This window comes from Homarus americanus, unplaced genomic scaffold (assembly GCF_018991925.1).
Source record: "Homarus americanus isolate GMGI-L3 unplaced genomic scaffold, GMGI_Hamer_2.0 scaffold42818, whole genome shotgun sequence".
In the NCBI taxonomy this organism is placed as follows: Eukaryota; Metazoa; Arthropoda; class Malacostraca; order Decapoda; family Nephropidae; genus Homarus; species Homarus americanus.
In genome coordinates, this window is record NW_024741585.1 from 163449 (window position 1) to 188606 (window position 25158).

A 25158-nucleotide genomic window follows, 5' to 3' on the forward strand; every position below is an offset into this window, starting at 1 on the left:
CTAGCTACTCAACTCGCCGTTACTCAACACCGTCACTTAGCCATCGTCACTCAACATCGTTACTCACCCGCCGTCACTCAGTCGCCGTCACTCAGCCACTCACTTCTCACCTAAAAGAACTCGAGAGCTTCAAGTATTTTTTATCAACAAATTGTGATAATACGCGTGGGAGATAAGACCCAGAGATTCTTCCCTGCATAACTAAGACCCGAAGCTAAGACCTGGCAAAAGGGATCTAAATATATTGACCTGTTAGTGACGGTGGATGTGATTCTGTTTAATATTGAAGATGTATTCGAAGAGGATATAAGGACAGTGACTTTATTACCCACATGACTTGAGAGGTGTGAAGGTGTGGTGTGTGGGGTGTGGTGATGGTGTCAGCCCTCTTGAAGAAGGTAACTGAGCACTGTATTGCCTCCCAGTGGTCGTGGTGCTCGTTTCAGTCTTGTAACTTAAGAGTTGTTGCATGCAGGAAGACGAGCTGAGGCGAGAAGGACAAGTTTGACGAGTGATAAAACGTGACGGTGGTGATGTGTTGTTGGTGCAGTGTATAATGTGTCACCTGAACTACTGATGACGCAGTAGGTGTGAGGTCGACCCGAGTACCTCACGCTAACATGTCCAGAGTTAACACCAGTGGCTCTCGAGGATGCCCGGCGCCCCTCACCACTTACACGAGCGCTGCTCCTCCTTACCTTGGTCGAGCACTTCCTTACCCAGGGTCTTTTCCCAGTTACTCGAGACCTGTGCCCCTGTACCCTCCTGCAGGTCGTTTGCCCACACAGTTTAGGCACGGGGAAATGGTTATGACAGGTCACTCCTCCAGGAGCAGGGTGTCTTACCCGTGGCTCCTGGGTGAACCCCTGTCTGGCTACACCGCCCCGAGACCTCGTGTGTACGCCTCCATCGTCAGCCTGGGCGGGGAGGGAGGGCGGCCCCCGGGTTATTATGCTCCACAGGTGGCTGTGTCCACCTCCCCCATGGGTCTGAGGGGCCAGCTGGGGACTAGGGCCTTCGTGGGCAGTGGAGGTAACCACATCTACCTCAGGAACCTCAATTTCCCCGACACTCCCGTCTTAGAGAGCCACATGACGCGGCCCAGGAGCCGTAAGACAGTATGTGTGGGCCGCAGCTTCTCGCTGCCGACCCTGCAGGAGGAAGACGTGAGTTATGGACGTGTCAGAAGCGCCTCGGTGGTCATGGGCACTCAAGCCGTCTCCATGATCACCCAGAAGGTTAACAACATCGAGAAGGCGGAGCAGATGAAGGCACAGAGAATAATGAAGAGTTCAGACGATCAACATAGAGTTGAGGTTCAGCATAACATAGAAAATTCTCAGAAGATCAGAACCATTGAGGTTTATCAAGGAGTTCTGAAAGCTGAAGAAGAAAATAAAGGTAATAACATAAAGTCAAAAATGAAAGCTTCCACAGGAAGTTCGAAGCATGTTTCATTTTGTGAGCCCACAGAGTCTCCAGCTAGCTTATCAGGACCTCGTGTGCGTCTGTCATACGTTGAGCCCTTCGCTTATGACAACAAGACCGCCGACAGACCCAACCTGACCAGAAAAAGGCTGTCGTGGGCGGCGGGGGAAAAGCTTCACAAAGTACTACATATTCGTCACTCAAAATGTGAAGTCTTGAACAATGAAAAAGTCTTCCAAGGTCGTAGAAAATCACGAACTCTGGCGGACGAGGCGACGACTTTGTTCCCGCGGACTGAGTCGTGCGTTAATGTACCCAAGTGTAAGAAACGTCTGTCGTGGTCCTCCAGCGAGAAGAAGAGATTTAGTTGGTCACCCAGAGGCTCGTCAGTAGCCAGGGGCAGGGACGATCAGCGGCGATACTCTTTCGCCGGAGAGGAAAACCGCAGGTCCTCCATCAGAATGGGGACGCGGAGTTTAATTTCCATCTCGTCACCAGTGGCTGGCAGTCTGGTGCACCTGGCAGGCCAGGGACCTCACACAAACAGTGTGCTGGCCGCCATCCTGGGCCAACAAAGGTGAACCTCGCTTTTCCTCTAGTTTGTTGTTACACTTGTTACCAGAATTAATTTTACGAGGTTTGGATTATTGTCACTCATGTCATGTATTATTGACGTACTGCTTTGTTGTGGTAAAGACTCCTTATTACCATACAGAGTGAGGCAGGACACGGGGAGACATTTATACGTCTTGGCAGAAACAACACAATATGGGGTGATTCCTCCGTGGTAAGTGAGGCAGAGTGGTAAAATATGGTCGGCCATACTGGAGAGAACTATTATTCTTTAATGTCGCATCCGTATATGGCAGCCGTGTGGACGACTTTTGTTGTTTGTGTGTGTGTGTGTGTGTCTGTATGTTCCTAATGCATATCGCAGTTTTGAAGACAGCTGAAATTTACGAGTAGTAGGGAGGTGCAGGTGGCCTGGGGGCTTGTCGTGCTCTATCACCTGTCCCTCCACCTGGGTGAAGCCGGATAACTAGGGATAATTTTTTTGAACTCTGATTATCCTGTGTATGTCTTTACTACCTCCTCCTCCTCCTCCTCCTCCTCCTCTTTCCGCTTTTTAAACTATTATACAAAAGCTTTATTTATTTATACTTGCATATAAGTGTACATCTGATATCATATGTCGAAGACTTTCTCTAGCTCCTCAGGTAAGGACCAATTACTGCAAGGATTCCTTCTGTGTTTAATCCTTTTTGTTTTGAACCTGAAATATCATTGTTTACTTATACAGTTCACAATAAAAACATTCTTTTGTCTCGCTGATATTAGTATATCATGACGCCTGTACCTGTCCACCACAGGTTGTCTACCACACACTCTTATCCCACGCTGGATGTGAGAAGGAGTGTGCGCCACACTGGGTGGTGGAGGAGATGGGCGCCATTTGGGGGGAGGGGGCAGCAATATCCCAGGCAGAACAAGGTCTTGGCGTGATACAATTGTCGGAAACGTGATAGGAGCAAATCGTGGGCGTGATGAGGAGAGGAGCTCGTCTGGCGGAGTGAGAGGCGGTGCGGGCGGTCTCTCGAGCACTCCGCCGTGCACCACCTCACGCTCTCTGCCCCGCCGTCGTCCTTGTCTCACTCTGCTCCTTTATTTGCTAACTCTTCATCATTTGTCCGTTTATATAGTTATTTCATACTGCACCTCAGTGGAGCGACGTAAATATGGCATTATCCCAGCAGTAGAGTCGGGAGGGAGAGCAACAAGGCGAGTGTCAGGGGTCTTGGAAGGCTAATACGACCAATCAAACCAAGTCTGTCAGGTCAAGCTGCAACTTCAAGCTGTATTCTTAAGCTGTACTCTCAAGCTACCCTCCCAAGCTACTCTCTCAAGCTGTACTCTCAAGCTACCTTCTTAAGCTGTACTCTCCAGCTACCTTCTCAAGCTGCCCTCTCAAGCTGTACTGTTAAGCTACCCTCTCTCTTTTTTGTTTTCCTTATACTGCAGCAAAAGCAGATGCACACAACAGCTGCGATACACTACATGAACATACCTGTCTTAGCGCTTTGTATTTACAGGTGTGTTAATTGGAGGGTGTTCAGAGCTACCTGTCCGGCTTACATATGAACACCTGCAGGTAAATATGCAGGAGGGAGGACGCGTGAAGAGGAGGCTTGTAGTGTGTTGTGGTGTGGGGATTAAAGTGGGCGTGAAGGACCCTTACTAGATGTGGACGAGAGTACTTACGGACGAGAGTACTTACAGACGAGAGTACATACGGACGAGAGTACTTATGAACGAGAGTACATGTGAACAAGAGTACATGTCCTTACCTCTCATGCCATTAACCTGGTTCATACATAGGTGACTGTTACACGTCGTTCACCTGCCGGTTATCTATCACTCATGATGACCTTCTCGTTAACCCCGCCGACCTGAAGCACCAGGGGTGTTGGGTGGAGGGCGAGGTGGTGGAGGGGCCGGGGGGTTGAATTGGGTGGATTAGGTGAATTATCTGGTTGACGGAAGCTTTATACCATCACACACACACACACACACACACACACACACACACACACACACACACACACACACACACACACACACACACACACACACACACACACACACACACACACACACACTAAAGACCTGCCATTAAACCAGACGAGGATGGGGTCTTGAATTACTCCTCTTGACATTTTTTTTCTTCTCAAGTTGAGTGAGAAACAATGCAGAGGATCAGGAGGCAGCCATCCATCCCCACCTCATCCCCCCCACCCCTCAACCCCCCCCCCTCAACCCCACCCCTCATCCCCACCCCCCACCCCTCACCCCTTCACCCCCTCACTGTCACCTCGGCCATTGAGACGCCCTGTAAGAACCTACTTTTAAGATGCTATTGTTTATCGTCTTATCTTTCCTGAGAATTTTTCCCATTAAGAAATTACTGATGTTTACCTTGGCCTGGTAGTGTGTCTGATGGTGTTTTGTTGTGGTGGTAGTGGTCTCTCTCTCTCTCTCTCTCTCTCTCTCTCTCTCTCTCTCTCTCTCTCTCTCTCTCTCTCTCTCTCTCTCTCTCTCTCTCTCCTTTTCCATTTAATTAATTACCTGATCATCTTCCAGCACTCAGGTGTGGCCTCCCTCCCTCAGATAATAAATAATAATAATAATAATAATAATAATAATAATAATAATAATAATATACAAAGGCGATAAATGCCACACAAACCATATGAGCGACAAGTGGACAACTCAACTCCATCATTACCACCAACAAGGTTAAAATAAGCTGTTGTGTCTCAGTAAAACATCATTAACACATTATTTAAGAATATATTACGTGTTGTAAGAGTATGTCAAGGAGCGTTTATTGGCCAGGTGAGTTGCTTGACCTTCCACCTGAGGCCCGACTTGACTGAGATTTATGGTGTTTGGTATAGTGTGTCTGACTTGTGGTGTGGTAGTGGTGATGATGGTGTTGTTGGTGAGAGAGAGAGAGAGAGAGAGAGAGAGAGAGAGAGAGAGAGAGACCACAAACGTTGAGAAACAATGGATACGGCTGGACAGGACAGAACAGAACACAATACCAAGACCTCCTATGTCGTATTACTCCACAGGGAAATTTCGGAGTGCCTGATCCTTGTAAAATTGGTGTTGGAACCCATACGGTCTGGTGTAAGCGTCGGGAAGGCGTTTGAGTCAAGCTACCACAGGACTTACACCATAACATTACCTTGTCAAGTCAGCTAGTACTGTAAAATTATGTATTCTTATATAAAAGTAAATTATATACTTTAAATACAAAAAAATACACGATGCAGTTTTGAAATGTACATAGCTGTTTAATTTCATAACGACTATAACGTTAATTTTCTCTCCATTAGCTCACACTCAGTAGCTTGTGATGCTGTGAATATAATTTGGTTGAAACTCCAATTCTGGTGGAATATCCCGGCAACTACCCAAATCTGCAGCCGATATTGAGTTGTCGGATGAATTTAGCCGGATAACGCTCGTGTGATACCACCTTTAGCTGTGGATAACGTTAATAACAGCCGTGGTTAATACACTTAGCTGTGGTTACCGTTAATAGCACACCACACTCCCTAGATGGACACCCACCTCTTTCTGTACCCTCTCTGGCAGTAGTTCAGGTTAAGACACCACGCCCAAACACACCAGGGTACTTTCCTACCTTATTTGGGCGTACAGGAGCCCTACCGCCCACCTTAACCCCCCCCACCCACCCCCGTCAGCCCTTTCCGCTCTGTCCGCTTGTTACGCCCCTGACTGTCCGCCCACCACAACTATACTGAGATACTTTACTGTTAAGACGCTGATAAAAGAAAATTTTCTTGTATTATTTATTTATTTTTTATTTTTTGCCGAGGGATCAGTTTCGTTTTTATTTTGTTATTTTTTTGTTTTGTTTTAAGTGGTTTTATTTTTCGTTTGTTTTATCGTGTTTGTTTTTTTTATTCTTTTTTTGTTTTTTGTTTCATTGTTCAGTACTGTGTTATTTTTTTAAGTTACAGCAGCGGTTCTCACTCACTCACTCACTCACTCACTCACTCACTCACTCACTCTTTCATTAATTACAAAATAATAATGTACTTGACCGTATATAAACCAGACAATGTCATCCAAGTAATATAAACCACCTAACGAGTGCTTGAGAGTAGTTAACTAGGTAGGTTAGGTTGTTAGGTAGTTTGGTCGTTCGGGAGTGTTGGCCGTGGGTAGTCCACTCACCTGATTGGCTGGTTGAGGGAGATGTAGTCACGTGTCTTGTTCTGATTGGCTAGTTCAGGGAGATATAGTCTCGTGTCTTGTTCCGATTGGCCGTTTGAGGGTAATGTAATCAGTCTGGCTCTCCCCGTTGCTAGAGTCACGAAGGTGGAAAAGTTACCTGGTAATTAATAGTGGAAGGAACTAATCAAGAGTACAGGTGTGTCAACCATCCCAGAAATACACAGTGATGAAAACCTTACCTGGGAACCTTACCTTGACGAGCGGAGAGTTAACATGTAAGGTGAGTCAGTTAACGAATGAAAAGGTTAGGTAAATTATTATAAAAATTAAATTATTGACCAAAAAACCAACACTGTCGCCACCTGTAGCTCTCATCAACACCAGAAATGTATCCTGTGTTATACTGTACCCATGATATACTGTACCCATGATATACTGTACCCATGATATACTGTACCCATGATGTACTGTACCCATGATGTACTGTACCCATGATATACTGTACCCATGATTTACTGTACCCATGATATACTGTACCCATGATATACTGTACCCATGATTTACTGCACCCGTGATATACTGTACCCATGATATACTGTACCCATGATATACTGTACCCATGATATACTGTACCCATGATTTACTGTACCCACAATTCATGTATACTCAATGTGTGGGTCGAGGTATAATCTGGACGGTGATCCACGGAGCCTCATCACCTGAAGTGTTTATTGTAAGACCCGCAGTTGGACACACACACACACACACACACACACACACACACACACACACACACACACACACACACACACACACACACACACACACCTACCTCCTCTTCCTAATGATCTGGGCATAGTGTGATGAAGGTGGTGGTGGTGGTGGTGGTGTGAGGAGATGGGGGTAGGGAGGGGGGGTGCGGGAGGAGAGGAAGGTGGTTGGATTCTTGGTGAGAGTTGGAGGAGGAGGAGGAGGAGGAGGAGGATGGTAGTGAGAGGAGAAGTAGGTGGGAGGATTCAGAGAAGCTGGAGAGGGAGAGAGTGAGAGGAGGAGATAAAAGTGGGAGGAGGCGAGAGGGAAGAAGGGAGGGAGAAATGAATGGTAGATGGAAGGAGAGAAATAATTGACATTTATATAAAAAGGTGTGATTAAGGAGAAACAGGTGTCGTATCAGAGCCTGAAGGGTAAGAGGTGTTAATTACAGGTGTGAAGGAGGATTTACCTGCTGAGAAAGACCACCAGGTAGTGAGACTCTGACGTGACTGACTTGTTTACAATACCTTGCAACATTTATCAACATAACTGTGTCCCGGAGCTTCTACATAAAGGTATTCCAAGATCACTCAAATCATCGTCGCTGTTTCGTCCTTACCTGAGCTGCTTGTGGTGTTTGACTTTAGGCTACAGGTGACTGGAATGGCTACATCATGTTAAGTGTAGATATACTTGGTAGGGAGAGCCATACTGCCACCCTAATAATTATAATTTTCTCTCTCTCTCTCTCTCTCTCTCTCTCTCTCTCTCTCTCTCTCTCTCTCAGCCATACCGCCGCTCTAACATGATATCTCTCTCTCTTTCCCTCACAGCCACAACCGGCAGGAGACAACATTGGTCCATCCTGTGACGCAGAAGTCGGCAGTACAAGCTGAGGCCATCCACTCCCCACAAGCCTCCGCCCCCAGGTGAGTACCCCCTTCCCTCCTTACCTGCCAGGTACTCAAAGACTCAAGGTAATTATTCCCCTTTACAATCATCTGATACCAAAATTTATACTTATTTATGAATAGATTTTTTTTATTGGATTAAAGTTTTTTTTTTGTATTATTATTATTATTTAAGTGAGGTATTGAGTTGTTTTTTATTTAAGGGGAATTATTATCTGAGATTTTTTTTAGAACCTGTAGTCGTGTTCCAGGTACCGCGGATCATTTTCTTCATCCACCTTGGTAAGAAAACTCGGTACCAATGATAGGTATATAATTTTGGTCGTGTTTTTATTTTTCGTTGTTATCCTTATACGGTATTTGTTAGTGTGTGTGTGTGTGTGTGTGTCTCGTTTAAGGTATGAATGAGAAAGAGAGAGAGAGAGAGAGTCAAAGAGAGAGAGATCCAAGTTCATTTTTTAATCCATTTTTAACGAAACATAAAAAAAAAACCCTCCCATTGTCCTTTCATAAAACAAGACACACGGCCAGGTATCCTTGAGGTGTGAGACATGGAAGAGGAGTCTCGTGTTAAAGGTACAATATTGATGCTACATGATACCTGTGTTCACGCGGCGGTCGTCTCAGTGGGGAAGTGTAGTGCAGAATATGGATATGGTACACGCTTGTCCTCCTCAGTCTGTTAGGGTTGTAAGGTGCTTGGTACACACACACACACACACACACACACACACACACACACACACACACACACACACACACACACACACACACACACACACACACACACACACACACACACACACACACAGACCAATACCAAGAAGTGTCAGGTATTAATTCATGTGTTCGTGATGTATTTACTAATGACAACACCATTTATAATATATTAAGATATTAAAACAACACAGCAGACGCATCACCCTCACCACACACACCGCCGGTCATGTTGACTCTTGTGCTGCCGAACAGAACAATGTAAATGTCACAATATAATACAAATATTGTACAACAAATGTTTGATGGTCAACACAACACGGATGAGATGTGTGTGTGTGTCTGTGTGTGTGTGTGTGTGTGTGTGTGTGTGTGTGTTAATGAAGGCGAATTGACCAACATCGCATCTTATTCAACAGTGGAGGACTTGCCTACAGTGCTAAGTGTTAGAAATTACATCGCAGTATTTGTGACGCGTTAGTGCATAGCAGACGTTGGTATTATATTTGCGTTACTACTTATTTTATGTATTTGTCTGCATTGTTGTATCTGTGCAGTAGATTCTGGTTTGAGTGTGTGGTAAGTGTATATATTTTGAATGTGTTATGCAGCTTTAAATGACTTAAGTTCTCATTCTGGGTGTTTTATGGGTTAAGTGCGTCTTAAGTGCTCAGTTCATATTGTACAACGCTCCCCCCATCTCCTCATTTTGCCTGCAGGTGCCACGTGAAGCGCGTTCCTCGAGGATATGAGTTCCGAAAGAGGATGGGAGGGGCCTGGGGGGTAGTTATTTGTTGCTCCGTTTGTTTACATCTTTCTGTCGTAGCTTAACTCGATGTGTCAGGTTCTTTGATTTATGAACCTGAAACTTGCATGTAGTGTTGGCCAAGTTATTTATTTTTATTAGATAATTTTGGGGGATTTGTTTATGGCGTGACGTGTGGGGCGGTGAACAGAGTGAACGTACCGCTACCTGTTTCGTTATGTTATTTCATCAGTGTGGTCCTCACCTGCCAGGAAGCGACTGACCCTCAGGGCTATTATGCGTGGGAAATATTATTTTAACTCCGTGCTATATCCAGAGGGAAACACTGGTGGCCCACACGCCGACCTGTGTACCGAATATCTTCAGTCTTTGGCGAGGGGGCGAGGTGACACTTGACTGATTCCACATTACGCTTTTTACACGTATACAAACAAACAAAAACAAAATCAGAACATCTTAGTTTTAGGTCATGACCGTCAAGTCCAAACAACGACGTCAGGTAGCACACACACTGCCCCAGAACACGTCGTAGCTCGAGTCATTATGAAGGCTACAGCAATGCCAGTAATGACACACACACACACACACACTCACACACACACACACACACACACACACACACACACACACCTCTTGGCGTTAGTGTAGAAGAAGCCCTTCCTTGAGGCGAGTCATTCTTCAGGTACAGTACAGTAATGGTGGGGGGGCGAGAAGCTACCTACAGCCACCTCCCGTTACCTACTCCCCTCCCTCAACCTGCCAGAAATTATTGTAACGTCTTGTAGATTACTTCCTTTTTTTCTCTTCCTTCTCGACTTTCCGCCCCTTATCAACACCTGCAATCCTTTCCCTTCCCTTCCGCATGTCCCTTCTCCCTCCCTCCATCCACCCTTCCCTTGACATTACCTGTACTCTCTCTCTCTCTCTCTCTCTCTCTCTCTCTCTCTCTCTCTCTCTCTCTCTCTCTCTCTCTCTCTCTCTCTCTCTCTCTCTCTCTCTCTCTCTCCAGCACCTGTTCTCGCCTTTTACACATACATATCCTCCCTCACCTCCCCACCAATATTGCACTGTTTACTGTACTCCACACACACACACACACACACACACACAGTCCTTACAATGTACAATAATATTACCATAATTTACCAAAACAATTTACTATCAAAAACGTGAGACACAAAGACTGATAAGACCAAGCACATGTTTTGTTGTTGTTTCTGAAGATGAATAATACTAATTTAGAAGGTAATTTAGAGGGTGATTTTGAAGGTGATTTTGAAGGTGATTTAGAAGGTGATTTAGAAGGTGATTTTGAAGGTGATTTTGAAGGTGATTTTGAAGGTGATTTTGAAGTGATATTGTGAATAGGTGGTACAGTGGCTCTCAATACACCAAGCACCCCACTTTCACCCTCATAATACACCCCTCACACCCTAACACCACCCCTCCCTTCACCCCTCACCCTCACAATACACCCCTCACCCCTCATCCTCCACCCTCACAATACACAACACCCTCACCCCTCCACCCTCTGTACCACACAACACACCCCCTCACCCTCATCCTCCACCCTCCCATACATAACACCCCTCACCCCTCACCCCTCCACCCTCACAATACCTTTTACACCCTCACCCTCCACCCCTCACAACCACACACCCCTCACCCTCATCCTCCACCCTCACAATACAATTTCCCCCAAAGTCTTAACCTCCAGGAGAAAGCATATACATAATGCTGAGAATATATATCAGAATTACAACGAAATTATAACGAAATACGAACATTAGTCCAAAGTGAGGGTGATAGAAATGTGTTAGCTCACAGCATGGAGAGTGTCTTGACCTGGGAAGGATGTCAGTGAGTGTCTACCTGAGAAACTATTGTGTAATGATTCATGTTTCTGTTGGGTCATCTGAAGACTGCTGCCCCCCTGCCCTATCTGACCTAACCTAACCCTAACTCTCAGGTAGTATTGGGGTGGATAGTCTTTCAGGTGATCCTTCTCTGAAAAATATGGCTGTTAATGATAGTGAACAAAAGAGGAAGTAGACAGAGGTGTGTGTGTGTGTGTGTGTGTGTGTGTGTGTGTGTGTGTGTGTGTGTGAGTGGAAGTGACTATGTTTTACTCTCCTGGGGGTGCTGGGGTCGAGTCCCTTTCACACACACACACACACACACATATATATAACCCAACCCAACTCAACCACAGGGAGAGAGGGAGAGGGAAAGAGAGAGAGAGAGAGGGAGAGAGAGAGTCAGGTAAGAAAGTAGTAGTGATGACTGGACTGACTCGAGAGTACTGAAGGTAGAGGTTTGGATCACAGAAGACCTGCCTGACGGGGAGGTGGTCCTACTGCCGATCCTGTTTTTCCTGGACTGGTAAAGGAGTTGGTTGATGTGTGTGTGTGTGTGTGTGTGTGTGTGTGTGTGTGTGTGTGTGTGTGTGTGTGTGTGTGTGTGTGTGTGTGTGTGTGTGTGCGTGCGTGTGTGTGTGTGTGTGTGTGTGTGTGTGTGTGTGTGTGTGTGTGTGTGTGTGTGTGTGTGTGTGTGTGTGTGTGTGTGTGTTGACCTCACTATTCACTCACCTGGGATCACTAGTTGAAGATACGAGCAAAATTTATGTTATTTCTTCAATGATGTCTATCGCCTTTCCTGTCACTTTCTACTGCTTTGTCTTGCACCACTAGCTCTCATTATTTCTGTCATTATTTCTATAATTTCTATCATTATTTCTGTCACTTTTATCATTATTTCTCTCATGTATATCACAATCTCTCTCCTTTCTATAATTTTTATAATTTCTATCATTATTTCTCTCATTTCCATTATTATTTCTCGTTTCTCTCATTATTTCTATAATTTCTATCATTATTTCTATCATTTCTATAATTTTTTCTATCATTTCTCAAATTTTTTTCATTATTTCTTTCTTTTCTATCATTATTTCTATCATTTCTATCATTATTTCTATAATTTCTATCATTTCTATCATTATTTCTACCATTTCTATAATTTTTTCTCTCATTTCTATTATTATTTCTCTCATTTCTCTCATTATTTCTATAATTTCTATCATTTCTATTATTATTTCTATCATTATTTTTCTCTTTTCTCTCATTATTTCTCTTATTTCTATCATTATTTCTATCATTATTTCTCTTATTTCTATCATTATTTCTCTTATTTCTATCATTATTTCTATCATTATTTCTCTTATTTCTATCATTATTTCTCTTATTTCTATCATTATTTCTATCATTATTTCTCTTATTTCTATCATTATTTTTCTCTTTTCTCTCATTATTTCTATCATTATTTCTCTTATTTCTATCATTATTTCTCTTATTTCTATCATTATTTCTCTTATTTCTATCATTATTTCTCTTATTTCTATCATTATTTTTCTCTTTTCTCTCATTATTTCTATCATTATTTCTCTTATTTATCTCATTATTTCTCTTATTTCTATCATTATTCCTACCCCCCTCTTTTCCACTTGATGTTTTGTACCCCACATTTCATAACCTGAATATTAGGCCCCCCAGTTAATTTCACCTTAAGAGTAACCAAACTGACGCTAAATTAACATGATACCTAATCTAACGCAATTTAACATGATACCTAATCTAACGCAATTTAACATGATACCTAATCTAACGCAATTTAACGTGATACCTAATCTAACGCAATTTAACATGATACCTAATCTAACGCAAATTAACATGATACCTAATCTAATGCAATTTAACATGATACCTAATCTAACGCAATTTAACATGATACCTAATCTAACGCAAATTAACGTAATATTAACCTAACGCAACTTAACCTAGGTAATACTAATCTGCTACTGAGTTAAGCATAAAGTTGAACGTTATAATAGAGACCTAGATATAGAAATGAAGAAAGAAAGAAGAGATAGAAGATAGAAAAAAAAATAAGAGATGAGAAACGGGAAGATAGAAGATAGAAATGAAGGAAGAAAAGGATAACAAAATATGTAAATAGAAGATATAAAGAGAGAGAGAGAGAGAGAGAGAGAGAGAGAGAGAGAGAGAGAGAGAGAGAGACGCATAAGTTGCGAGGAGTTTCTGGGAATGGGAAATGTATGGGGGAGAGGGTGCTCTCAACAAGGAGGGGGAGGTTCTCAACAAGGAGGGGGGGGTGCCAGAATAGGAAGAGCTAGACATCAAAGAGGCGTTAAAGGCAGGTACAGTGCCGGAGCTGTGAGGTCGCTTAGGCATTGAAAGAGCCAGTGGGTCATGAGTGTGTGGGAAGAAGGAAGAGTAGGAGGAGGAGTGGAGTAAGGAAGGAGATAAAGGAGGAGGGACAGGAAAATGTTGAGGAGGTAGTGGGAGAGAAGAAGATGGAGGGGAAGTAAAAGGAGGAGGAGGAGGAAGAGGCGGTAAGGAGAGGGAGGAGGCAGGAAGCACGGTTCGAAATGAGGAAAGTTTTCAGACGTGGGACATTACTGTAGTTAAACCCCTTAAATTCCAATTCCGAGAGAAAAGGATATTTCAATATTTTCTTGAGTCTCAGTATAGGTCCTCTTGAGTCTCAGTATAGGTCCTCTTGAGTCTCAGCTTAGGTCCTCTTGAGTCTCAGTATAGGTCCTCTTGAGTCTCAGTTTAGGTCCTCCTGAGTCTCAGTATAGGTCCTCTTGAGTCTCAGTATAGGTCCTCTTGAGTCTCAGTTTAGGTCCTCCTGAACACACCGAATCCGAATCTATGGACCACGATTCGATTGCGGCGTCATTAGTGGTCGTAATGACGCTAGGGAGATTTTAATGAGGTTTTTAATGCTAATTACTCACCAACTATGGGTTTCCGAGGTAGACTTTTGGTGTTTTTGTGTTATTCTGGAAGTATTGAATTACATCGCACTTTAAGAAGACTTCGAGTTGTATTGCGATGGAAAAGCAGAGTTGCAGAGCGGTGTTTGGCGATGTGTTGATAATTATTACATAGCACATTACAGTTTTCTTATTGTTTATTTTTATTTTTAGAGTTATTTTGCTTATTGCATTATGAGGGAGGGTTAGGGTTAGGTTATTGTTTTTGTTATTATCATCAATCATCATCATCATTATTATTACACAAAACTAACATACCATACACACACAAACGATGTACTGTAAATATACACTGTAATATGTAAACAAACACGAGAACCAAAAAAAAACAAAAGAAAACAGACATGTGTGCGTATTTTGTAACAGTTTAATATTAAAATCCATTAAAACAAACATGATATTGGCACGTTGATGATACGAGGGAAAATGATAAAGGGATCTGGGGAAATTTGTTGATGTCTGGATATATGGGGGGAAAAAATATGTATTGTGTTAAAAAAAATATAATACCGTTTCCCCTATGTAATTTATATGAATGGGGGGGGGTGGGAGAGGGGAGGGGATACAGTGAGGTAGGTAGAGAAATATTATGGTGTGTTTGTGGGTATGAGATGTGGAGGATGTAGGTGTAGTGAGGCAGTTATAGTGAGAATTAAGAGAGAGAGAGAGAGAGAGAGATAGACGTAGAGGGAGTGAGAGACAGAAAGACAGACACACGGGCAGGCAGGTAGATACAAAGAGATAAAAGAAACAGACAGACAGACAGAGATAGAGAGAGAGAGAGAGAGAGAGAGACCACTTACCCACACATGGTATAAACCCACCTGGCTGACCTGGCCGTCTTAGGACACGCCACACTGCACACACTATACACCTGCGAGCCGCGAATAGCAACAGCCTGGTGAACCTAAGGAAGACTGGAGCCCTTCCTACCCTCCCTGCTTCCTCCCTTCTTATATCTCCCTCCCTTTCTCCTCCCTCCCTGCTTTCCTTACATCCCTCCCTGCTTTCCTTCCTACCATCCCTACTTCCTCCCTCTCTCCCTTTCTCCCCCTCCCTGATTTCCTTCCTAACCTCCCTGCTTCCTCCCTCCTTACTTTTCCCTCCCTTTCTCCTTCTCCCTTTCTACCTCCTCACTCCCTGATTTCCCTCCTACTCCACTGTTTTCTCCCTTCCCTTTCTCCTTGTTTTCATCCTACACTTTTCCTCCCTTCTTCTCTCGTACTTTCCTTTCTACTCTCCCTCCCTCCTGCTCACTCTTCCTCCTTCCTCTCCCTCCTCTCTCTACTCTCCCTCCTCTCCCTCCCTGCCTCCCTCCCTCCCTAGGCAAGAACCTCCTAGCATGTGTGGTATTCCTGCTATGAATAACGCTCAACACACCTGCCTTCCTTAATGGTGTCTTGTGTGTTGTGTCGTAAGATCAAAACACACACCTACACCCCCCTCCCCCTCCCTTGATGGTGTCTTGTGTGTTGTGTCGTAAGCTCAAACACACACCTACACCCCCTCTCTTGATGGTGTGTCTTGTGTGTTGTGTCGTAAGATCAAAACACACACCTACACCCCCCTCCCCCTCCCTTGATGGTGTCTTGTGTGTTGTGTCGTAAGCTCATAGTAACAGCGCTATAAACAAATATATCCAGATGTCTACACCAGGTACACGTCGTTACCTGTGATAGATAGATGGATAATGAACTTACACAATTGCAGGTCTCAATTGTTTCTCTTACTTTTGACAACACAACATTCATATAGTATATTGTTTCTCACTTTTGATCTTTTTTTATTTTTGTATTTCTTTATGGTTCTTTATTATTATTATTATTATTATTATTATTATTATTATTATTATTTTATTATTATGATTATTATATTTTCGCCCCCTAGGCCCCGATGTGGGTCAGTGACCTGTGCCCGGGTGGGCTAATCCCCGTAAAAAAAAAAAAAGCAACAACTTAGTACAGGAATAAAAAAAAGTCTAATTTCTGTGCCAGGTGCGACAAGGTTCGGTAGTATGAGAACCTAACCTAACCTAACCTAACCTAACCTAACCTAACCTAATTTTTCCCCAAGTTGTTTTTGTTTGTGTTAGCGTTCACTCAGCAGGGGTTGTGGTGTGGGTGTGGTTACTGTGTATGGTACTCGGCGTTGGTGGTGATTGTCCTGGTAGTAGTGGTAGTAGTGAGTGGTGGTGGTAGAGGGTGATGGTGGTGGTGGGTGGTGGAGCTAGTGGGTGATGGTGGTAGTGGGTGGTGGTAGTAGTGGGTGGTGATGGTAGTGGTGGTTGTGGCTCCCAGGGTTGTAAGGTGATACCCTCTACCTTATTCTTGTCCCTCTCCCTCCAACCTCCCTTTACCTCCAAGTGGCCTTGTCCCCCCTCCCCCTCCCTCTACCCCCCTCTCCTCTTTTCCCTCCCTCTCCCCTTCCCCTCTTATCTATTCCTCCCTCTCTCCCTCCCTTTTCCTCTCCACTTATCTCTTCCTCCCCCTTTCCCTCTCTTTCTCCATTTCTCTTCCTCCCCTCTTATCTATTCCTCCCTCTCTCCTTTCCCTCTCCTTCCCCTCTTATCTATTCCTCCCATCTCCCTCCTCTTCCTCTCCACTTATCCCCTCCCCTCTCTCTCCCCACACCTGCCCTCCTCCCCAAGCCCCCTCCCCTCATATCTTAGGTCTCCAACTCACCCCCAAACCCCTCCCCTCGGGCAGGAGTAGGGTGCCCCCACCCCCCTGGTCTAAGGAGAGATCTGGCTAAGGTCTGTCGCTCATTCCTTGGCTTCCTCCCGCCTCTCCTCTGTCGGTTTTGGTATTTTATATAATATCTTAACTATTTTAGTCAGCTTTGTGGACTACTTTCTAACACTGACTCACTGCTGACTGACTGACTGAAAAAAGTTCCTCCCTCGCCTTTCCTCTTGACTGTTGAGATCCCCCCCCCCGGCCGTCAGCCCGCTCACGACTGAGATTCCTCTTTGCACCCCCAGCATATTTAGACCCTGCCCCAACCGATGCACACTAATCACTCTTCACTAAAGCAAGTTAAACGATCACCTGAAGCTTGACCCCAATCCTAACCTAACCTAACCAATTTCTTATGGGGTCCAGTGCTAATGGCCCTTCATGTAGGTTAAATTAGTACAGAAACCCCCAAAATATCTCAAGATAAATGCTTTAGTATCCCTTTTAAAGAAAACGATCATAATAGAAAATGGGCCACATGGAGACATTTATATTTTATTTATCTAAGTTATTGTCATTTAGTAGTTGTCTTTAGGGGCGTGGGTGGTGGGTGAGTGCTGTGTCCCACGGTCCTAGATGGGGAGGGGGGGAGGTGGGTGGGTGGGTGTACTGTCCCACGGCCTCAACTGACCCTCGACCCCGCCCACAATGTGCTGGTTGGGTTGGCCAGGACAGCGGCAATTCCTGGCCCAGTTGGTAACCCGAGCTGTGTGTGTGTGTGTGTGTGTGTGTGTGTGTGTGTGTGTGTGTGTACCCTTTGTCTCACCCATGCCATCACTTCCAACCCAATCTGATTAACCAATTTTTATTTTGTTGAATATTCTCTCTCTCTCTCTCTCTCTCTCTCTCTCTCTCTCTCTCTTCTCTCTCTCTCTCTCTCTCTCTCTCTCTCTCTCTCTCTCTCTCTCTCTCTCTCTCTCTCTCTCTCTCTCTCTCTCTCTCTCTCTCTCTCTCTAATGACTTCAAGCATGGAGGTGAACTGTGACATGTGACCTCACACCTGTTGCTGCGTGTGACCCCAAATACCCTTTGACCTGGAGTGGTTATCCATCATAGGTCAAGGTAGTAATTATCGTCTCGTTCTGCCATATTTACTGGTCGTGGTGTCGTATACCAGATGTGTCGTTGTACCAGGTGTGTCGTGTACCAGGTGTGTCGGTGTACTAGGTGTGTCGTGTACCAGGTGTGTATTGTACCAGGTGTGTCGTGTACCAGGTGTGTCGTGTACCAGGTGTGTCGTGTACCAGAGTGTGTCGTGTACCAGTATGTAATGTACCAGGTGTCGTGTGTACCAGAGTGTGTCCTTGTACTAGGTGTGTCGTGTACCAGAATGTAGCCATGTACCAAGTGTGTCATTGTTACCAGGTGTGTCGTGTACCAGGTGTGTCGTACTAAGTGTGTCGTGTACCAGTATATGTGTACCAGGTGTGTCGTACTAAGTGTCGTGTACCAAGTGTATTGTGTACAGGTGTGTCGTGTACCAGGTGTGTCTCGTTGTACAAGAGTGTTGTTTTCCGATATTGGTAATAAATTGTACCAGGTATTTACGTGGCCCTCCATAATGTGTCGTTGAACTGGGTGTGTTGTGTACAGGCATGTCATGTACCAGGTATGTATTATTGTACCAAATGTCGTACCAGGTGTGTCGTGTACCAGGTGTGTCGTGTACCAGGTGTGTCGTCGTACTAGGTGTGTCGTGTACCAGGTATGTATTGTACCAGGTGTGTCGTGTACCATGTGTGTCGTTGAACTAGGTGTGTTGTGTACCAGGTGTGTCGTGTACCAGGTGTGTCGTTTAGTGTCATGTACCCAGCACCTGACCTGTGAGTGACCTGACCTGACCTCTTTCAAACCCAACACTCGGGTCAGGTTCAAGTAGCGTCAACAGGTGTCATGTCTACGTGCCAACACCCTGACAAATGAACCTTATTGATTTCCTCCTCCTCTCCTAACCTAACCTAACCTAGACGTTTTTAACAGGATGCAATCTCGTAGCTCCTGTTGGGGAAGGTTAGGTTAGGTTAGTTTAGATATGGTTAAGCTAATATATGTTAAATTAGGTTTATTTAGGTTACGTTAAGGTTTAGTTTAGGTTAGAATAGAATAAAGTTAATTTCATGTAAATTAAGTTAAGCTAGGTTAGGGTAGCCTGGTGTTGGTAAGATTAGGTTAGGTTGGTGTTGGTTAGGTTAGGTTAGGTTAGGTTAGGTTAGTATATACAGTATATGTTATGTTAGAGGAAGGCGGTCAGGTCCCGGCTGTCAAAACATGTTTCCATGAGGGTGAGAGGAGGGGGAGATGAGGCATGTGGCGAGGAGGAGGGGAGAAGAGGAGGAGGAAGGGAAAGCCTTACAGTACGCTTTAAAAGGGGGGAGGGGGCTTTAAATTTCACCCTGACCATAGGGAGACGGTCGGGCCCTCGCTCCTACACATTACCATAAAATAAACACACAAGTTGGTGGAACATAAACAAACATTTCTCACAATATTTATTCTCTATAAACTCATAATTCCTAAAATATAAATTCTCATAGACTCATAAATTCCTCACATATGGCTTTGAGCAGATGTCGTAATAATAATCCTCATATTGACTCAAAAAAAATTCCCTCACGTGATGTAGATTTATGAGCAGACCACAGAGGCTTTCCCGACATGTCACCACCAGTCTTTGAGGCACGACGGTCCTGCAGGAGGGAGCAGCAGCAGCAGGAGGAGGAGGAGGAGGGGGTGAGAGGCACAAAGGCACGCGTCCCCTGGCTGGGTATGCTGAGGCTTTGTGAGCGCCGCCACAACACAAAGCTCTGGCTGGACGGACAGATGTTTATTCTTCCATAATGAGACCACTAGACCCTGTGCGTCAAGAACTACCCTTGCTCCCTGCTACCACCACCCTGCCACCACTATTACCACACTGAAACCACCACCATCACCCTGCCAACACAACCATAACAGCTGTCAAGGGGAGAGGGGGTGATAGTGGTTGTGGTGGTAGTTACTGCATCTACCACTACTTAGCACTATACGAGTTAGAGAGGATGATTGTGGTAGGTACTGCATCCACCATCACCCTACCAGTACATCCTACGAGCTGGTGGGGATGGTGGTAGTGATGGTAGTAGTAGTGGTTGCTAGAAGGGGGTTGAGGGTGGTAGTGGTGGTTGTTTGAGGGGAGAGGATAGTGGCGGTGACGGAAGTAGTGGCATTAGAGAATAAACATACAAGAAATTACTCGATAACCGAAGAATCAAGAAAGAATTAATGAGAGAGATGGAAAGAAATAGGAAATAAATGAGAGGAATTAGAAGAATGCAAAAGAATTACTCGCTGGAGATGAATACAAAGAATCTGAAGATAAATGTTTGCTCTGGAATTTGGTGCGAGGGAGAAGGAGGTAAGGGGGAGGGGGTAGGAGGTAAGGGGTAAGGGGGTAGGGAGCTAATGAATTGGGGGTAAAGGGGGGAAGGGAGGTAGGTGAGGAAGGGATGGAAGATGAGGAAAGGGTAAGGGGAAGGGAGGTAAAGGGGAGGGATAGAAAGTAAAGGGAGGAGGGGGAAGGGAGGTGAGGAGGGGAAGGAAGGTGAGGAAAGGTAAGGAGATAAGGGGGTAGGCGGCGAGGAAAGGGTAGGGGGAGGTGAGGAATGGGGAAGGGGAGAGAGATTGTTGAGAAGGGAGGACTAGTTTATCTATATTGAAAAGGCGGCGATTTATTTCCTTTGAGAATGAAAGACTTGGAGGCGTATACGAGTGGGTGGATGATGTGGGTGAAGGGTGTGGGTGGAGGGTGTGGGTGGATGGTGTAGGTGGATGATGTGGGTGTAGGATGGATAGGGAGTATGAGTGGAAGGTGTGGGTGGAGGGTGTGGGTGGAGGGTGTGGACGGAGGGTGTGGGTGGAGGGTGTAGGTGGATGATGTGGGTGTAGGATGGATAGGGAGTATGAGTGGAAGGTGTGGGTGGAGGGTGTGGGTGGAAGATATGTGTGCAGAGGGTGTGGGTGGAGGATGTCGCCAAGTCTAATTAATTTATTGATCTTATGTAAACTATATGGATTATGTGATTATTTTAACGAGATTATTAAATTATTTTGTGGTGATATCGTACTCAAGGTGTTAAGTCATCGTACTCAAGGGTTTAACTCCTCGTACTCAAGGGTTTAACTCCTCGTACTCAAGGGTTTAACTCCTCGTACTCAAGGGATTAACTCCTCGTACTCAAGGGTTAAGGTGACGGCTATTAACCACCCTCACCCCACCCACGTGCCTCCGGGCTTGTGCCGACTCACCATCACACACTAAGTTGAACTGTTGATGTAGACACAGTATAGTAATTATTATGCAGTTTGCTTCAGCGAGTTAGACACACACACACACACACACACACACACACACACACACACACACACACACACACACACACACACACACACATCTTTACGCAAGGTAATTAAAAGCCAAGACTAGACTATTAACCTTTAACACAACATAACCCCCACCTTCTCCCTTCCCCACCCTCTCATTTTTTCCCTCACCCTCCCTCCCCACCCTCCCCCCATCCTCTCTCCCCTCCTCACCTCCTCTCCTTCTCTCCTCCTCACTTTATGCAAGGGGCTGTGGGTGCCGTTCCTTCCCACGTGTTCAGGGCCTTCTCTTGTCGTATATACACGACCCTGAAGCACAGTGAGGGTCTCCTTGGTAAACGATAAGATACCTGGCGTGTGGTGATTACGGGAAATGGCTGTTGGCGTGGGGGGAGGCGTGGAGGACAAGGGCGTGGCTCTGGGCGTGGCTCTGGGCGGGGTCTGAGTGTGGGCGGCGTGGCGTGGGCGTCGTGTGGGGTACCTGTGATCGTGGAAGGATAGGTGTATTAGGGGCGCACCTTACCTGGCTTCTACCTGCAGGTAATGTCAGTTTTGAGGTAACTCTTGATCAGTCAAATTGTTCTTGTTGGTTCCTGGCAAGATGGACCTCACCGCCCCAGTCCTACTAGGCCCTAACCTAACCTAACCTAACCTAACCTTACCTAACCTAACCTTACCTAATCTATTATTATTGGAACAGATAAGGACTAATCCCCAGTCTTAATAAGTACAGCAGGTTAAGACTGGAACCCATTAGGATTGTGACCCATTAAGACTGTGACCCATTGAGACCAGGAACCCCTTAAGACTGGAACCCATTAAATCTGTGTCCCATTAAGACTGGTAACCCATTAAGATTGACCATTTGACCACTCGGCGTCGCTACTCAAGGCGTGGTTGAGTGAGGGGGGGGTCGAGAGGCGTGCGGGACTTCCGGCAAGGGCGTGTAAGAGCTGCCGTGGGATTGGGCATGTGCCCCCCCCCCACACACACACACACACCTCACTATTTTTTTCCAAGTCTATCACTAGTCTAAATAGGCCCCAGTCCTAATGAGCCCCGGGATTGGGGTCTAGTCCTAATGGGCCCCTAATGTTAATAGACCTAAATTCTAGTGGTTAGTGTAGCCTGGGGCCTATTAGGACAGGGGCCCATTTGACCTACAATCTTCCCTGTACCTTAACCATCATTTGTAAAATATTTCGCAAGTGTCTGAAGTGTCTTAAGTACTTGTTAGGTTAGGTTAGGTTAGGTTAGGTTAGGGTGTACATTATACCTATAAAAGAAAATGTACTTTTAAGGTGGTCGTTTTTGTACTACGGCAACAACTACCTACTACGACCACTCCCATAATGCCTCCCTCACCCCCACCTCCTCACCCCCTCCACCTCCCCCACCCCCCTCCCTTCTCCACCTCCCTCACCCCCCATTCCTTCCCCCACGCCTTCATCTTTTCACCCTCCGCGCTATCGTTGCCAAGTACCCATTTAACTCCCCCCCCCCTCTATTTTATCGTTTTCTTTGACACAATAATTTAATACAATAATATAAATAGCTATAATAGTATAATTAAATGCTATTGGTTATTTATATGGTAAGTAGTTAATAAGGATATGTAATTAATCTCAGAAATAGACTAATCGGTACCTTCTAACTCCTGGGGTGTTGTGGGGGTGGGGGTTCCATGTCCCACCAAGCCAACCATCGTTACTAAGTCTTGGGAAAATTTTTTTTAATTACTCTCCACATTCTTTCCTCCACGTTGGGTTCATTCTTCATTTATCGCCTATTAAGATATATTATTGCGTGAGTCTATAGTTTATGTTGAAGGGGAGGGTGTGGGGTGAGGGTGGTGTGTGGGTCAGGTCAGTGAGGGAGGGAGGGTGAGTGGGTAGAGGAGAACCAACAGTGGTCTTTGGTCTGTGGTTGTGGGTTGACGTGTGTCTTTTTGCTTCCTACAAGCTTAATAACTACATACAGTATACATATTCAGTATGTAATAAGTATACATATTAATAATACTCCAAATTGTATTCATATTGGAAATTTTTAAAGCTTAGTGAAACGAAGCTTAATGGTTATAGCAGTTTTAACCTGAAACTATTTGTAAATCATAAATAAAACAAAAAACAGTGATTATTTTGGGGTACTATTTTTCAAAACCTTTATATCAAGTTTATATAGTGTGATATATATCGATGTCTATATGTATAAATTACAGGGTGTCTCAGAAAAAATATATAAATTTCGTGGATTTCGCGTGAATGTTCGTCGTAACAAGAGCAACATTGTCCCTCTCCCTCCCCCCCACCCACTTGTTGATATGTGAGGTCTTCCACAAGCTAGGACAATGTTGCTGTTGTAATGTAAGTATTCAACGCAGCCTTTATGAAAATCGTTAAGGCAATGTGTATAGATTTTATGACTCACTCTGTATGTTTGTGTATATGTTAGTGATGTGTATTGGTATTTTTATGTGTATTTTCGAAAAGTTGTTAAGAAAGTATGGGAAAGTTTTAAACGTTGGTATGTGGGTTATGTAGATGTGGTGTGGGGGGTGAACCAGGGAGGAGGTGGGTGTACCGGGGACTGGTGGAGATGGTTGTTTATTTGTAGTGTACCGGGTGTGGTGTGTGTGTGTGTGTGTACCGGGGACTGATGAAGGAAGTACTGTACCGGTATGAGTTGTGTTGAATATTCGCATATGTGAGTGACTGGTATGGTGTGTTTGGTACCGGGAGCTGGTGGAGTTCATGGGGTACTGGGGGAGGTGTGTTGGGTAAGAGATGTACCGGGAAAGGCCACAGCTATGTGAGAAGAGGAAATACGCCGACCAAGCTCCGGGTTGTGGCCATGTCGGTCCTAGGTGTGGCCATGCCGATCCTAGGTGTGGCCATTCCTGTATAGGTGTGTGTATGTTCAACAGGGCCATTGTGTGGCCACAATTACGTTGGATGTGGCCACTCATGAAGGTGTGTGTGTGGTCAGTAGATGCAGAGTGTGGCCATGTGTGCAGGGGAGTGGTGTGTGGCCTACGGAAGGTGAGGACACACAGTACATATTCATATGCTGAGGTCATGAGCTTCCTGTATACCGTAGACGAAGAGTGCGGGGAGATATGATAGAAGTATTTAAGTGGGTGAAAGGAATCAATAAAGGGGATATAGATAAAGTTCTTATAATATCCGAGCAGGATAGGACTCGGAGCAACGGATTTAAGTTGGATAAGTTTAGGTTTAGGAGGGAGATAAGAAGAAACTGGTTCACAAATAGGGTGGTGGACGAGTGGAACAAGCTTAACAACTTTGTAGTAAGTGCTGGAACGCTGGAAAGTTTTAAAAGGAGGCTAGATAGATTCATGGACGATAGAAAGTGGTAGTAACTCTCGACAGGAGCTGCCATGCACAGGCCAACCGGCCTATTGCAGACTCCTTATTTTCGTATGTTCTTATGTTCTTTAATTTGTTTAGTCATCCCTTCCCCTTCACACCATTCTCTCCTCCGGTTCATCTCTCACCTTCTTGAACCATTATTATTTATTATATACATAAACGACATAGATATCGGCATAGACAGCAACATAAGTAAATTTGCTGATGACACTAAAATAGGACGTGTTATTAAATCTGACGAGGACTCTGCAAAACTACAGGAAGATCTAAACAAATTTTCGAATGGTTGGAAAATGGCAGATGAAATTCAACGTGGACAAATGTAAAGTACTCAGTATAGGAGATGTAAACAGGGAAACCAGATACCAGATGAACAACGATGCCATAGAGAAATCCGACTGCGAGAGAGATTTAGGAGTAATGATAAGTAGGAACCTTAAGTCAAGTAAACAATGTGTTTTTGCTCGTAACAAGG

General features: G+C 44.8%; 1 protein-coding gene across 2 annotated transcripts in view; it reads left to right on the forward strand.

Moving 5' to 3' along the window:
* The window catches only part of LOC121875969, a 199443-nt gene that overhangs the window by 104622 nt on the left and 69663 nt on the right, over positions 1-25158 (forward strand). For both annotated transcript variants that reach the window (XM_042380788.1, XM_042380790.1), the window contains one exon: positions 7782-7877. In XM_042380788.1, coding sequence (XP_042236722.1) covers positions 7782-7877 — 96 coding nt within the window. The remainder of the gene's footprint in view (positions 1-7781; positions 7878-25158) is intronic.